This window comes from Xenopus laevis, chromosome 8S, assembly GCF_017654675.1.
Source record: "Xenopus laevis strain J_2021 chromosome 8S, Xenopus_laevis_v10.1, whole genome shotgun sequence".
Lineage (NCBI taxonomy): Eukaryota > Metazoa > Chordata > Amphibia > Anura > Pipidae > Xenopus > Xenopus laevis.
In genome coordinates this window covers 12261558-12276430 of record NC_054386.1, presented here as the reverse complement: position 1 = coordinate 12276430, position 14873 = coordinate 12261558, and the positions used below count along the sequence as shown (strand labels likewise).

Here is a 14873-nt window from a genome sequence, read left to right as displayed (position 1 = left end):
AAGTCATTTTGGCCTTTAGATTTTGGGAAGAAGTGGCAAATTTCTCTAGCGTTGCTTCGGCAATGCGAGCGAATCAAAGTGAAGATGCGCTAGTGTTCAACTCTGCCTAGCGCAACTCCGTTAGAGGTCTTCTTCTATGGCGGGAAATTTAAAATTGAATGGACGTATTTGTTGCAGCAAATACATTACATTACACAAGTCCAGGGAACCTTAATAAAGACAATAGAGTTGTTATATTGCCCTACACATGAGCCCACTGTATAGTTAAAGGGATCCTGTCATCGGAAAACATGTTTTTTTCAAAATGAATCAGTTAATAGTGCTACTCCAGCAGAATTCTGCATTGAAATCCATTTCTCAAAAGAGCAAACAGATTTTTTTTAATTAAATTTTGAATCTGACATGTGGCTAGACATTTTGTCAATTTCCCAGCTGCCCCTGGTCATGTTAATTTTTTAATTAAAAGTAGGGAGGGGTGTGTGTATGGATGCTGGGTTTTCATTTGGAGGGGTTGAACTTGATGGACTTTGTCTTTTTTCAACCCAATTTAACTATGTAACTATGTAACTATGTAACTATGTGATTTTGCCTGCAATTTAGGAGAGAAATGCTTTCTGGCAGGCTGCTGTTTTTCCTTCTCAATGTAACTGAATGTGTCTCAGTGGGACATGGGTTTTTACTATTGAATGTTATTCTTAGATCTACCAGGCAGCTGTTATCTTGTGTTAGGGAGCTGCTATCTGGTTACCTTCCCATTGTTCTTTTGTTTGGCTGCTGGGGAGGGGGGAAAGGGAGGGGGTGATATCACTCCAACTTGCAGTACAGCTGTAAAGAGTGACTGAAGTTTATCATGACTTGGGGCAGCTGTGAAAATGACAATATGTCTAGCCCCATATCAGAAAATTCGCTGGAGCAGCACTATTAACTGATTCATTTTGAAAATTTCTTTTTTCCCCATGACAGTATCCCTTTAATGTTCCATATGTTAGGAAATGTATGGGGGAACCTGTTTACCCCAAAAAAAATTTAAGGACTTTTGCTGGCTATCAAAAATGGCTCTGAAAAAAATAAAAGACGCCAGCATTTTTTGGACTGGCGAAGGCAAGTCTGGCGAAAGAGGTAACGTTCAATAAAATCCGCATCTTAGTGAATTTACAGAGTAACGTCCATTCGCCAGAGCAAAAATTCGCCTGGCGATAGAGTGCGAATCACCGCTAGCATCTATCTTTTTCGCTAGTGAAGTGACGCCTACGCCCGTTAGTAAATCTGCGAAGTCCCTGAAAACTCTAACGTTGACAAATCATCACCAGCGTTAGTCACTTTGCCCTTTAGTAAATCTGCCCCTTAGTGTCTTTTTACTGTTATGGTAACATCATGTAAGAACCAGTCTGGGACATTCGTTCCAGTTGATGAGAGATATACTGTATACTCTACCTAGAGTTGCAAAGACGAAATATAATTTGCCTCGATTTGTTAGTACAGGAATGGGATCCGACATCCGGAAACCTGTTATCCAGAAAGTTCAGAACTACGGAAAGGTTGTCTCCCATAGACTCCATTATAATCAAGTAATCTACATCTTTAAAAATAATTTCCTTTTTCTCTGAAATAATAAAACAGTTGATTTTACCTGATCCCAGCTAAAATATAATTAATCCTTATTGGAAGCAAAACCAGCCTATTGGGTTTGTTTAATGTTTACATGATTTTTTTAGTAGACTATGGTATGGTGTATATAAAGAGTGGAGCACGCTGGATTAGGGTCAGGTGTAGGTCGAGTTTTCTGAGCTTGCAGTTGCTAAACTGTATACATTTTGGAATAGCCTTGTGTACCATGCTGGGTAATGTCCATACTCTATAAATACATGTAATAGCTGAACACAATTGTAACATAGTAAGTAAGGTTGAAAAAAGACACATGTCCATCAAGTTCATCCTATCTGCCAGTTGATCCAGAGAAAGGCAAAAAACCCATCTGAAGCCTCTCCAATTTGCCTCAGAGGGGGAAAAATTCCTTCCTGACTCCAAAATGGACTAGTCCCTGGATCAACTTGTACTATGAGCTATTACCCATATCCCTGTATTCCCTCACTTGCTAAACACCATCCAACCCCTTCTTAAAGCTATCTAATGTATCAGCCTGTACTACTGATTCAGGGAGACAATTCCACATCTTCACAGCTCTCACTGTAATAAACCCCTTCCGAATATTTAGGCGGAATCTCTTTTCTTCTAATCGTAATGGGTGACCTCGTGTCAGCTGGAAAGACCTACTGGTAAATAAAGCATTAGAGAGATTATTATATGATCTCCTTATATATTTATACATAGTCATCATATCACCCCTTAAGCGCCTCTTCTCCAGCGTGAACATCCCCAATTTGGCCAGTCTTTCCTCATAGCTAAGATTTCCCATACCTTTTACCAGCTTAGTTGCCCTTCTCTGTACCCTCTCTAATACAATAATGTCCTGTTTGAGTGATGGAGACCAAAACTGTATGGCATATTCTAGATGGGGCCTTACCAGTGCTCTATACAGTGGAAGAATGACCCCCTCCTCCCTTGACTCTATGCCCCTTTTAATACAGCTCAAGACCTTATTTGCCCTTGATGCTGCCGACTGGCATTGCTTGCTACAGCCAAGTTTATCATCTACAAGGACTCCAAGGTCGTTTTCCATAATGGATTTGCCTAGTGCAGTCCCATTAAGGGTATAAGTGGCTTGGATATTTTTACATCCCAGGTGCAGGACTTTACATTTTTCAACATTGAATCTCATTTGCCACTTAGCTGCCCAGATTGCCAGTTTGTCAAGATCATGTTGCAAGGATGCCACATCTTGGATGGAATTAATTGGGCTGGATAGTTTTGTGTCATCTGCAAACACTGATACATTACTTATAATATCCTCCCCAAAGTCATTAATGAACAAGTTTAATAAAAGTGGACCCAATACTGAGCCCTGAGGGACCCCACTTAGAACCTTACTCCAAGTAGAGAATGTCCCATTAACAACCACCCTCTGTACCCGATCCTGTAGCCAGTTTCCTATCCACGTGCAAACGACTTCATTAAGCCCAATAGACCCAATAGAGTTTATAAAGCAGTCGTTTGTGGGGCACAGTATCAAACGCTTTGGCAAAATCCAAATAGATCACATCTACTGCCCCCCCCCACTGTCCAGAATCTTACTTACAACATCGTAAAATGCAATCAAATTCGTCTGACATGACCTATCCTTCATAAAGCCATGCTGATTGTTGCTCATAATGCCATTCATTAGGACAAAATTTTGAATGCGATCCCTTAACAAGCCTTCAAATAATTTGCCCACCACAGATGTCAAGCTTACTGGCCTATAATTGCCAGGCTGAGATCGTAATCCCTTTTTAAATATTGGAATAACATCAGCTTTTCTCCAATCCATAGGCACCATACCAGATGATAGTGAATCTGAGAAAATCAGAAATAAGGGCTGATCTAAAATTGAACTAAACTCTCTTAGAACCCGGGGGTGTATGCCATCAGGCCCTGGAGCCTTGTTTACATTAATTTGTATTAAAGCTTTTTGAATTATATCCTGAATCAGCCACTGACTAGATTGAGCTGAACCATTCGTGCAGTTATTAAGTGAGCCTGTGAACCCAGACTCCTCTATTGTATACACTGAAGAAAAGAACTGATTTAACACATTTGCCTTATCTGTATCTGTTACAACCATACTGGTACCATTATTTAATGGAGCAACACTCTCAACCTGCATCTTTTTACTATTAATACATTTAAAAACCTTTTTAGGGTTAGTTTTCACCTCCACCGCAATTAACTCTTCATTTCTTTTCTTAGCCTTCCGGATTGCTGATTTACAACATTTATTACAGTGTTTATATTCATTAAATGCAGCTTCTGTCCCTACAGATTTGTAGTTTATAAATGCCTTTCTCTTCTTTCCCATTAATTTCTTTACTTCTGTATTAAGCCACACAGGATGATTCTTAGAGCTTCTACGTTTAGTCCTTAAGGGAATAAATTGAGAACAGTAATGATTTAATATCATTTTAAAGGACAACCATTTCTGTTCTGTGTTTTTAGCTGAAAACCTAATGCCCCAATCAATGATTTGATGATGAATCATGTTAGATGCAGTAACTACATTTCTTTATATAAGGAAGTTGACAGGTAGACCAGGTGGGCAGTGAATTTCTGGTGCACATCACTGTTATTGAAATAATTAAACTGAAACTATTTACAGTTGAATTCCACAAAAATAATAAAACCAGAAGAGTTATTTTAGGACTTTAAATAAGACACTGTTCTCACTGTAAAGCAAGGAGGTTCTTGAAATTAAAAAATTAGCATGAACATGAGGACATGCAAATTTAATATACACACTCCAACCAAGAGTGAAACACCCCCCCCCCCTATTTTGCTGATGCACTGAAATTGCCCAGATTCACTGAATGGAGACAAAACCCAAGTGGATTGTACAGAACATTTTTGGGCCCATGCTCTTCCACCGGGGCATTTTTGGTGATGTAACCACCATGGAGTTACCATCAGCAATATTTAATACAGTGTGCAATACTTGTTTCTGCACAACATTTTTAGACTATTGCCATTCCACAGACACTTTCTTGGTGACTTGACCACAATGGAGACGAATATTCAACATATTCAGTGGGTTGTTCAAAGCTCCACCCAGAGGACAATTCTTTCCCTGTAGTGATGTTGCACCCCATGATGGCAGCCTTTATCTACATAGTAAGGAATACAGTTATTAAAGGGGTTGTTCACCTTTCTCTAAGGGTAAGGGCACACGGGCAGATTCGGAGAGATTAGTCGCCCTGGAGACAAATCGTCTCTTCTTCGTGGTGACAATCTCCCCGAACTCAGGCCCGGATTTGTGGATTAGGACGAAGCTTTATGGGTGGCATGCTGCTCTGGCCACTTTCTAAGGAGCACTGGGGACGCGCTGTGCTCCTCAAACAGCGCAAGGTAGTGTGGGCGGGCGCTAGGACTGTGCAGCCAAGGGGCGCCCGCCCGTCAAATCCAACCCTGGCTTTCCCTACATTCCCGCCGGCTATAATGAAAAATCACCAGCGGAATGGCAATCACGGCGCTTCGTTTTCCGAAGTCGCTGCACAAGGAAACTTCAGGTGACTTCGAAAAACAAAGCGACGCGAGTGTCATCCCGCTGGCGATTTTTCATTATAGCCTTCAGGAAGGCAGTTTAGGGAGATTGTCTCCCCAAAGAAGAGGAGATCTGTCGCTGGGGTGATTAGTCTCTCCGAATCTGCCCGTGTGCTCTTACCCTAACAGCTGGCAGTAATAAAACCCAGAGATTCTGCTCAGCAGGGACAAAGATAAGAAATGTATCAACTAAATTTATCCATTGTTTAATGGGTCGGCGACCCCCCCCCCAGAGCTGCTTTAGAAGGTGAAAAATGACACTTTACACTTCAATATTAGGAAAACGGTCACACATAGAAAATAGAAAGTCATTGAAAAAAGTCGTTATTTCTGGCGATCTATCTGAAAACAACTAGTTGTTTGAATAACTCTGTTATTCTTGAAACAATAAGCCCAATGTTTTAATATTTTACAGGAGTATTCAGGAAAATACTTAGCTGATACATAACAGCAAAACCCCTGTCCCCAGTTTCATTCTTTGTGGAAGTTATGGAGTGGGTGATGGGGGGGTGGGAGAGAGAAGGTTTAAAGGGAGAGGAGAAGTAGGTAGCACAACACAGAAGAGAAGAGGAGTATATAGTAAGGGCAAAAGCAAATGGATGAGAAAACAGAAAGAGAGAAAAACATCTGGTTTTCTAAAACAAATAATACATTGACAAAACATCACATGTAATTACCTGTCCCAGAGGTTAGAAGAAGATTTTGCGTGACTGCCTTGGAGAATTTTAGGTTGCCATAGACAGGTTGGCACCCAGGAATTTCGTACCCTGCAGCATGAATAGAGGATTAACCATTGCTGGGTTGGGCTCATACAGTAATAAATATCAGATCACCATGGCAGTATTTATTCTACATGTCTCTAAATGAAGGACTCGGTTTTGCTATCACAGGACTCACGTGGGACACCACAGCAAAGCAACATTTATTTCAACAGGAGAGAAGGTGTGTTGATCTATTTACTGGGTTAAAATTGTGGGGCAAGTTGAGCCATCTGAGCCGAATGTCTAGATAAAGTTTGATCCATCCATACATTGCCTCAGAAATTAAATATTATCTCAAGGTTATGAAAATGACAAGCATGACCAAATGTGACTTCTGGCTTTTTTGAATCTGTAACAACATGAAATATACTAGTTATTTTTCTGCCATCCATTTGTATGTTTCATTAGTTCCACAATAGCTGAAAGTGCCAAGTTATGGAATCTGCCTATTGGAACAGGGATCGATCTACAATCTGTTATTAAAGGGATACTGTCATGGGAAAAAACATTTTTTCAAAATGAATCAGTTAATAGTGCTGCTCCAGCAGAATTCTTCACTGAAATTTTCAAAAGAGCAAAAAGATTTTTTCATATTCAATTTTGAAATCTGACATGGGGCTAGACATATTGTCAATTTCCCAGCTGCCCCAAGTCATGTGACTTGTGCCTGCACTTTAGGAGAGAAATGCTTTCTGTTTTTCCATCTCAAAGTAACTGAATATGTCTCAGTGGGACATGGGTTTTTACTATTGAGTGTTGTTCTAAAATCTACCAGGCAGTTGTTATCTTGTGTTAGGGAGCTGCTATCTGATTACCTTCCCATTGTTCTTTTGTTTGGCTGCTGGGGGGGGGGAGGGAGGGGGTGATATCACTCCAACTTGCAGTACAGCAGTAAAGAGTGATTGAAGTTTATCAGAGCACAAGTCACATGACTTGGGGCAGCTGGGAAATTGACAATATTTCTAGCCCCATGTCAGATTTCAAAATTGAATATAAAAAATCTGTTTGCTCTTTTGAGAAATGGATTCAGTGCAGAATTCTGCTGGAGCAGCACTATTAACTGATTCATTTTGAAAACAATTTTTTCCCATGACAGTATCCCATTAAATTGCAGCTTCTAGGGTCTCATGCAAATATTGGATTTGAATACTACATGACGTAAATATTGTGCAAACATATTTATACTTAAAATAAAAACACTTTTGTAGTGAGCGTAATATTTTCTATATAAATATGATTTAAAGAGTTTTCTGACATCCCTATCTCCACTTATTTGGATCTTGAGATTTTTATCTCAACAGCACTGAGCACACAAAGCCTGACTAGCCAAGTCTTTCCAAGTTGTATAAGCAATAAAATATGAGGGCCTGAATGAATAAACTAGGACCCTATGGCAAGGGCATAGAGCGTCATGTGGGAGGTCCATGGGTGTTCACATGCATGCTCCTTACTAGCTTGATATTTATTAGGTACCAATGAATATCATGTGCCTAATGAATATCACACACAGGCACATCTGGAGTAATTCACAGGGTGGGGTTACAGTTAAATTATTAGCCCGCCCCCCTCAGTCAATTAAATCACCTCGTTTTATACCTGAACTGGTGCACTAAAAATATGGACTGGTCTGGGGAAAAATAAATAAAATAGCCTGCCCCGTTTTGTTCCCCGGTCAACCCCTTGGCCCAGACTTGGGCCAAGGGGTTGACTGGGTAACAAATCTAGCACAGGCTAGGGATAAACATATTAACTGGATTTACAGAGGGGTGCCAAACATATTGGTACATATTGGTAGGAACAGTTACACCAAAAATGAAAGTTTTTAAAAGTAATGAAAATATAATGTGCTGTTGCACTGCACTGGTACAACTGGTGTGTTTGCTTCACTCTACTATAATTTATGTAAACAACAGGGATGCACCGAATTCACTATTTTGGATTCGGCCGAACCCCTGAATCCTTCGCGAAAGATTCGGCCAAATACCGAACCGAATCCGAATCCTAATATGCAAATTAGAGGTGGGAAGGGGTAACATTTTTTACTTCCTTGTTTAGTGAAAAAAAGTCACGCAATTTCCTTTCCGTCCCTAATTTGCATATGCAAATTAAAATTCGGATTTGGTTCGGCAGGGCAGAAGGATTCGGCCGAATCCGAATACTGCTGAATAAGGCCGAATCCCGAACCGAATCCTGGATTCGGTGCATCCCTAGTAAACTAGCTGCTGTGTAGCCATGGGGTCAGCAATTCAAAGCTGAAAAAGTTCAAAAGGCACAGGATACACAGCAGATAACAGATAAGCTCTGTAGTATACAATGAGATTCTTAAGAGGGTATCTGTTATCTACTGTGTATCCTGTGCTTGAATGGCTGCCCCCATGGCTACACCGTAGCTTGTTTATTTAAACTATATTTGTATTTCTGAAGCAAACACAACAATTTCACCAGTGCAGGGCAACAATACATTATATTGTCATTCCTTTAAAACATATTCATTTTTTGTTGTTACTGTTCCTTTAAGTACATAAGACCCATAGTTTCTGCTTTGCACCTTGTGCTAGATTTGCAAACAAAGATGCAACTGTGTGCAAGGGTGCAAACCAAACTTGCACAGAACCAGGGGTAGATGCAAGTATAAGGCAAGCTAAAAGCCACAATTATGTAGTCATCAGTATGAGTTGCTCATAAATAAACACTTGCATCTTTTTCATCGCTCCCTGGGACAATGTGTCAAATTGTACATGCACCTTCACTAGTTTAAATACAGCCAATTTTTTCCTCAATAGCTTTTGCTGAACTAAGGAAGAGTGTGCTGTTATTCTCATTATGGTAGTAGAATAACAGGTTTGCTTTTTTCTGCATCCGTGATCTTGGTGAAAATTTCTGGCACTGACTACTGGTAAAGACAAGGTAAGAGCAAGCAATGAGTATTTTCATATCTAGAAGACATATTTAACTAAAAACAGCTTTAATTTTGTAGGGAATCTGATGTCTACCATGAGTAAGATAAGAAACATGGCTATAAAGCCAAAATCAGTTCACCAATACATTTTACATATTGGACAGAATTAAATTGTATAATATTTCAAATAAATAAGTTGTATTGGTGTTTCTGGTCCTTTAGGGATTTGCAGCAGAAAAGAGATAGCTTTCTATGAGCACTTCTTTACTGGCCAACAATAGTTCAGTTCTGGGTGGATTTCATTTCAGAATAAGTAGGCTTATAGCACAATCTCTTCCATAATGCATTTTTCTTTTCTTTCAACCACGTCTTTTTTTAAATATAAATGTGATATAACATGTAGCTGATGCATTATGGCTCTATTTTGCTTTGTTTCTGTGTTCTTTGTTTGCTTGAGTTTGCTGTCCCTAGATGTGTTGCACTTTAAATAAATGTTTGCATTTTTTAATAGTATAACTAATAACAGTTAAGGTCATTGCTAGGTATATACAACGTAATTCACAACTTAATATAATCCTTATTTAAACACGGCTTTAAACAGTCACAGATCAGTTCATTTCTGAACATTAAGATTTAGACACATTTTGATTTCATTTGTTTAATATAAAAATAAAATATTTTAAACAGTAAAAAAACAAAAAAAAACAGTAAAAAAAAAAAAAGATTTAGACACAAATCACATGATAACCCACGTCATGTTGTTATATGGGCATCACAGATATATAAATTATTTCTGGGCATTTACCATTTTAACCTTATAAAAGAAAAGACCAGATAGCCTCATTAAATGTCAGACCTATGGTTTTATTATAGTAACTGTTCAGATAAAAGTTAATGGTTGGTCGAAGCAAAGCAATTTCATTTTGTTCATTCTGTAGTAAATAAGCCCAGCAGTTTACTGTTACAGGTATGGGATCTGGAAACCCATTATCCTAAAAGCTCAGAATCATGGAAGGGCCGTCTCCCATAGACTCAATTTTTATCCAAGTAATCCAAGTTTTTTTAAAAAAAAAAATCCTTTATCTCTGTAATAATAAAACAATTCCTTGTACTTCATCCAAACTATGATATCATTAAAGGGGTGTTCCATCTTTAAATTAAATTTTAGTATATTATAGAATGGATCATTTTAAGCAATTTTTCAATTGGCCTTCATTTTTTCTTTTTTTATTGTTTTTTTAATTATTTACCTTCTTATTTAATGCCTACATGATTTTCTAGTAGATTTTATAGGTATGAAACTCCAGAAAGATCCATTATCTGGAAAACCCCAGGTCCTGTGCATTTTGGTTACCAGGTCATGTTTTATCAGGAAAACAAATCCAGGAACAATGTCTTTATTAAAGAAATATCACCAAAAATAGATACTGCATATTTGTAAACATGATTCTAAAGCATTATATGTCTCCTATGAATAACATTGGAAACCTGGGTGGGCACAGTTCATGAATTCAGTTGTTTGTGGCAACTGCTGTATCCTAGCAAACTAAACACTAAAGGTGGCCATACACAGAGAGGTCCGCTCGTTTGGCCTTTTAAAAGGGTTGATCTGATCATGGGCCCTTGGAGGCGATACGGGCAGTTGGATCACGGGACCGCATCAACGAACAGATGCGCCCGCGATCCGATGGGATTTTTTACCCTGCCCAATTGGCATCTGGCCGATTTAAAGCCAGATATCGATCAGGGACGCCCGTCGGATGGCCCCACACACGGGCCAATAAGCTGCCGGCTTGGCATTTCAGCAGATTTTATCGGCCCGTGTATGGGGGGCGTTAAGTGATGGGTGTTATCAGCAATAACAATAAACTCTCTATATTGCCCAATGCATCATTTCCTTCCTCCCATCATGATTTTATTCAGTTCTTCTTTATTTTACAGACCCCTATTTATGATATTAATCTGCAGCTCACAGGGTATTACTGTCATGTATTGCATGGCCTCCATTCACATTCCTGCATGTACCCACTAATACATGTTGTGCTATTCTGATAGGGTTCAGGGTGTATGAATAACTATAATTAAGTTAAGGGTTGTATCTACCAATGAAAAAGATGATGGTCTGCACATAACGGCCAATTACAGCAGCAGTGGGATGGGTATTAATCAGTGTGTAACAATATGAATATACCCATTATGCCTAGGTACTTTATTACAGCAGAACACATATTAATTTTAGGGATGCGGTTCATGCAGTCCTTTTCTCCATGACAGTGCAGCTAACTAGAGGTAGGGAGTTTGCCTTTGTTGCAGAACTGAGAAATTTTAAATTATTAAGACAATTGGTGGATATTTGAGATGTACAGTTTTGAAAATGCTCTAACAGACCAGACCTTTTGGTCTGTCACATATCTGGAGCTTCAGCAAGGCTAATTGTATTATTGCTTGGTTGCATTCCCAAAATGACCATTCCTTTCCTTAAGACTCCCGTACACGGGCCGATAAAAGCTGTTGACAGACCGAGTCGGCAGCTTATTGGCCCGTGTGTGGGGCCATCCGACGGGGTTCCCTGATCGATATATGGCTGAAAGAAAATCCCGTTGGATCGCGGCCGCATCTTTGCGGTTATGCGGTCCCACGAAGCGACCACCGTATCGGTTGCATTATGATCCAATCGTTGGGCCTGTGATCAGATCAGCCCAATATCGCCCACTTCAATGTGGGCATATCGGGGAGAGGTCTGCTTGTTGGCAACATCACCAAACGAGCAGAGCTCTACGTCTATGGCCACCTTAAGGGAATATAAATGGGTATTGATTTCCACTGCAACTCTGTGACCAGCTGGGTATAGGGCTAAAGCTGGAGAGCCAAGAACGGTTATATTATGTGTAATAAAGGGCTAGCAAACTTCCTTGAGGGTAAAGCAGATTTTTTTTGATGAAGGTGTTAAGAAGTAGAAGCCCAGTCCAGTGTTGTTTTGTAAGCCTGGCTTAGCCGCAAGGCATTCAAATATATGCATCTCACATGAGAAACATTATACTTGCCGATGCTTTGTGAAATGGATTTACTGTAACAAGGTTTTAATCTTATAATGAATGGCTTGATTTTGACTGTTTTCATCTTTTTTCTTAGAGTAATGAATTATTTTTGCTAATAGGCAAAGGTTATCTAGTGATTTTCTAAATACAATGTAAAATGTTTATATTCAATTCTTCGTCTCTATCAGTACAACGGTGGCAATACAAATGATTATTTGCAATACACAAACAGATGTTATTTAAAAAGTTATTGGTGGCGTGGACTTTTTTTATAATATGTAAAACAATTATAATAGACGTGAGCTCATAGGAATATATGACTATGACATGGACGAAAAGCAACACATATTAAGCAAATCACTAGACAATAGAAAAGCACATAAACAAATACACAGTTACAAAGCAGCATTTGCATAAAGCTCTTGTTCCATTGTGTTTACCAACCATTTATTCCATCTCTCCTCCCTTCTGAGATGTTGCATTTAGATATCACTTTGCACACAATTTTCAAGCATTCAAATCAAACTTGGCCCAGTGGAGTTTTACTAATTTCTGTGTAAAAAGTCCACAAACACATCTACAATCAAAATCTAGATTGCTATCTGAAGCCATTGTTATTAGCTAAACCAAAGCACCTGGAGCTAACATGCACAAACACAGCGAGGCTGACATTTCCTGTCGTTTCAGGACATAGTGCAATCCATGACTCTTTAAATATTCATGTACAATTAGTTTAAGGGCAGAGACACATGCTGAGATTTGGAAAGATTAGTCGCCCGTCTTTCGATTGCCTCTTCTTCAGGCTACTAACTCCCCGAACGGCCTTCCCGCTAGCTAGAATCCAAATCGCCAGTGGGGTGGCACTCTGAGCACTTCGTTTTCAAAGTCGCCCGAAGTTTCCTCGTGAGGCATCTTCGGGTGACTTCGGAAAACAGAATCTATATTGTCGGCGGGAAGGCATTTCATGAAAATGAGTCGCCCGAAGGAGAGGCAATTTATCGCCGGGTGACTAAATCTCCCCGAATCTCCACATGTGTCTCTGCCCCAAAAGGTGCCAATTTTTTAATCCAGATATTTCTCTTCCCTCCTCTGAGGGTGACCTTTAACTTGATACCCTCTTTGTGGCAAAACCTCTGAGCACAATAAGATGGCTTAGCATGGAGTTAAACTGTGGTGGCATCTTCAAAGGCATGGGTCTTTACTTAAATATATCTGATATAACACTAGTGTGGTCTTAGTAAGTGCTATACTCATGATACATTATAAACCAGCCTATTCCTTTGCTAAGCTTTCATTCAACTTTAAATTGTAGGGGCTGTAGGGAACTCTGTTATTGACTTCTTTCACACACCAATTTAAGCTCACTGCCTTCAGTAACTAGCTCAAAAAAAAGTGTTCTGCAAAATGTGAGCCAGATGGTGCTCTGAATTGTGCTCCATCTGTACTACTTACCCTTTTACACATGTTAATATAAAAAGCAGACTTAATAATCCATGGCAATATGTTGTGTGATCAGTCACTGAATCTGTGCACTGCTTAATTAGCGTCTTTACTAATTTTCCTCCACTGAAGACCACAGTGTGCCAAATGTGGTGGGGTTTTTTTAGAAGGATTGGAGTCTTCTTAAAGTGATCAGTGATTTTTGGTTCATAGAATTCTAATTACAAATGGATTTGGTTGTATGTTTTTTTCAAGACACAAATGTCTTGACTCTTGAGAAATGTCAGAGACTTCATAGGAACGTTATCGACTACATGACTATTTTATGTTGGTACAGCTTCTCCTCAGCTAGTAGCCCGCTGATTGGTTATCTTTCTCAGAGATGGGTCCACTACCTGTAGCTACAATCCTCTAGGGACTAGTGTTCACCAAAGTCCAGTTTGAGCACTGCGAGCAGTGTAGAAGTGGCTTATTTGTGATCTGTAGCAGCAATGGACCCTGGGAGACCTATTTTCTAAAACTCAACTTTTTCTCACATTGTTAAAAAAAATTCAACTAAACTCCCATACCCAAATCCCCTTAATTTACAAATAATTATTCTTGAATAAAATTAGTGCGAAAAAAAATTGTGCAACAATTTGTATTGTTCAACTTTTTCAATTTGCTTCTCAAAAACTCGAGTCGAGTTTTCCCCCTTTAAAAACTCGACCAGAAAAAAATCAATTAGTAAATAGGCCCCTTAGTGTTTGGTACTGGAAGAGATGGGGTGCAAGCTCAGGTGCTCTGAGGCACCAAGATTCACTGCAGAGAAAGTTGGGATTATTGTTAATATTGTAACCTGCGCTTACCAGAATGTATCCATAAAATCCTTGGCATACTTATCAGTCTATGGGTAACAGTGGCCAAATCAACATTTGGGGGCAGATTTATCAAGGGTCGAAGTGAAAATTTGAATTTCAAATTTAAAAATTCGAAATGTATCATGTACTGGCCCTTTAAAGGACCAGTAACATCAAAAAATGAAATTCTTTTAAAGTAATAAAAATATAATGTAATGTTGCCCTGCACTAGTAAAACTGCTGTTTTTGCTTCAGAAACACTACTATTGTTTATATAAATAAGCTGCTGTGTAGCAATGGGGGCAGCCATTCAAAGGAGAAAAGGCTCAAGTTACACAGCAGATAGCAGATAAGCTCTGTAGAACATAATGTTATCTGTTATCCATTATGTATCCTGTGCCATATAGCCGTTTTTCAATTTCCGCCATTGCTACTCAGAAGCTTGTTGATATGAACTATAGTAGTGTTTCTGAAGCAAACACATCAGTTTTACCAGCGCAGGGCAACACTACATGATATTTTCAGTACTTTAAAACACTTTCAGTTTTTGGTGTTACTGGTCCTTTAAGAATTCAAATTCAACTATTCGCCACTTTAAACCTGCCGAATTGCTGTTTTAGCCTATGGGGGACGTCTTGGAATCAATTGGGAGTTGTTTGGTGGCATTCTGAAAATCAAATTTTTCAGAATCAATTTCAAATCGCAT

General features: G+C 39.2%; 1 protein-coding gene across 3 annotated transcripts in view; it reads right to left on the bottom strand.

Moving 5' to 3' along the window:
• The window catches only part of LOC108700476 (brain-enriched guanylate kinase-associated protein), a 97610-nt gene that overhangs the window by 44498 nt on the left and 38239 nt on the right, over positions 1 to 14873 (bottom strand). For 2 of the 3 annotated variants that reach the window (XM_041574924.1, XM_041574925.1), the window contains exon 2: positions 5868 to 5957. The exons of the other annotated variant lie outside the window; for it this stretch is intronic. In XM_041574924.1, the coding sequence (XP_041430858.1) occupies positions 5868 to 5957 (90 nt within the window). The remainder of the gene's footprint in view (positions 1 to 5867; positions 5958 to 14873) is intronic. 3 annotated transcript variants of the gene reach the window in all.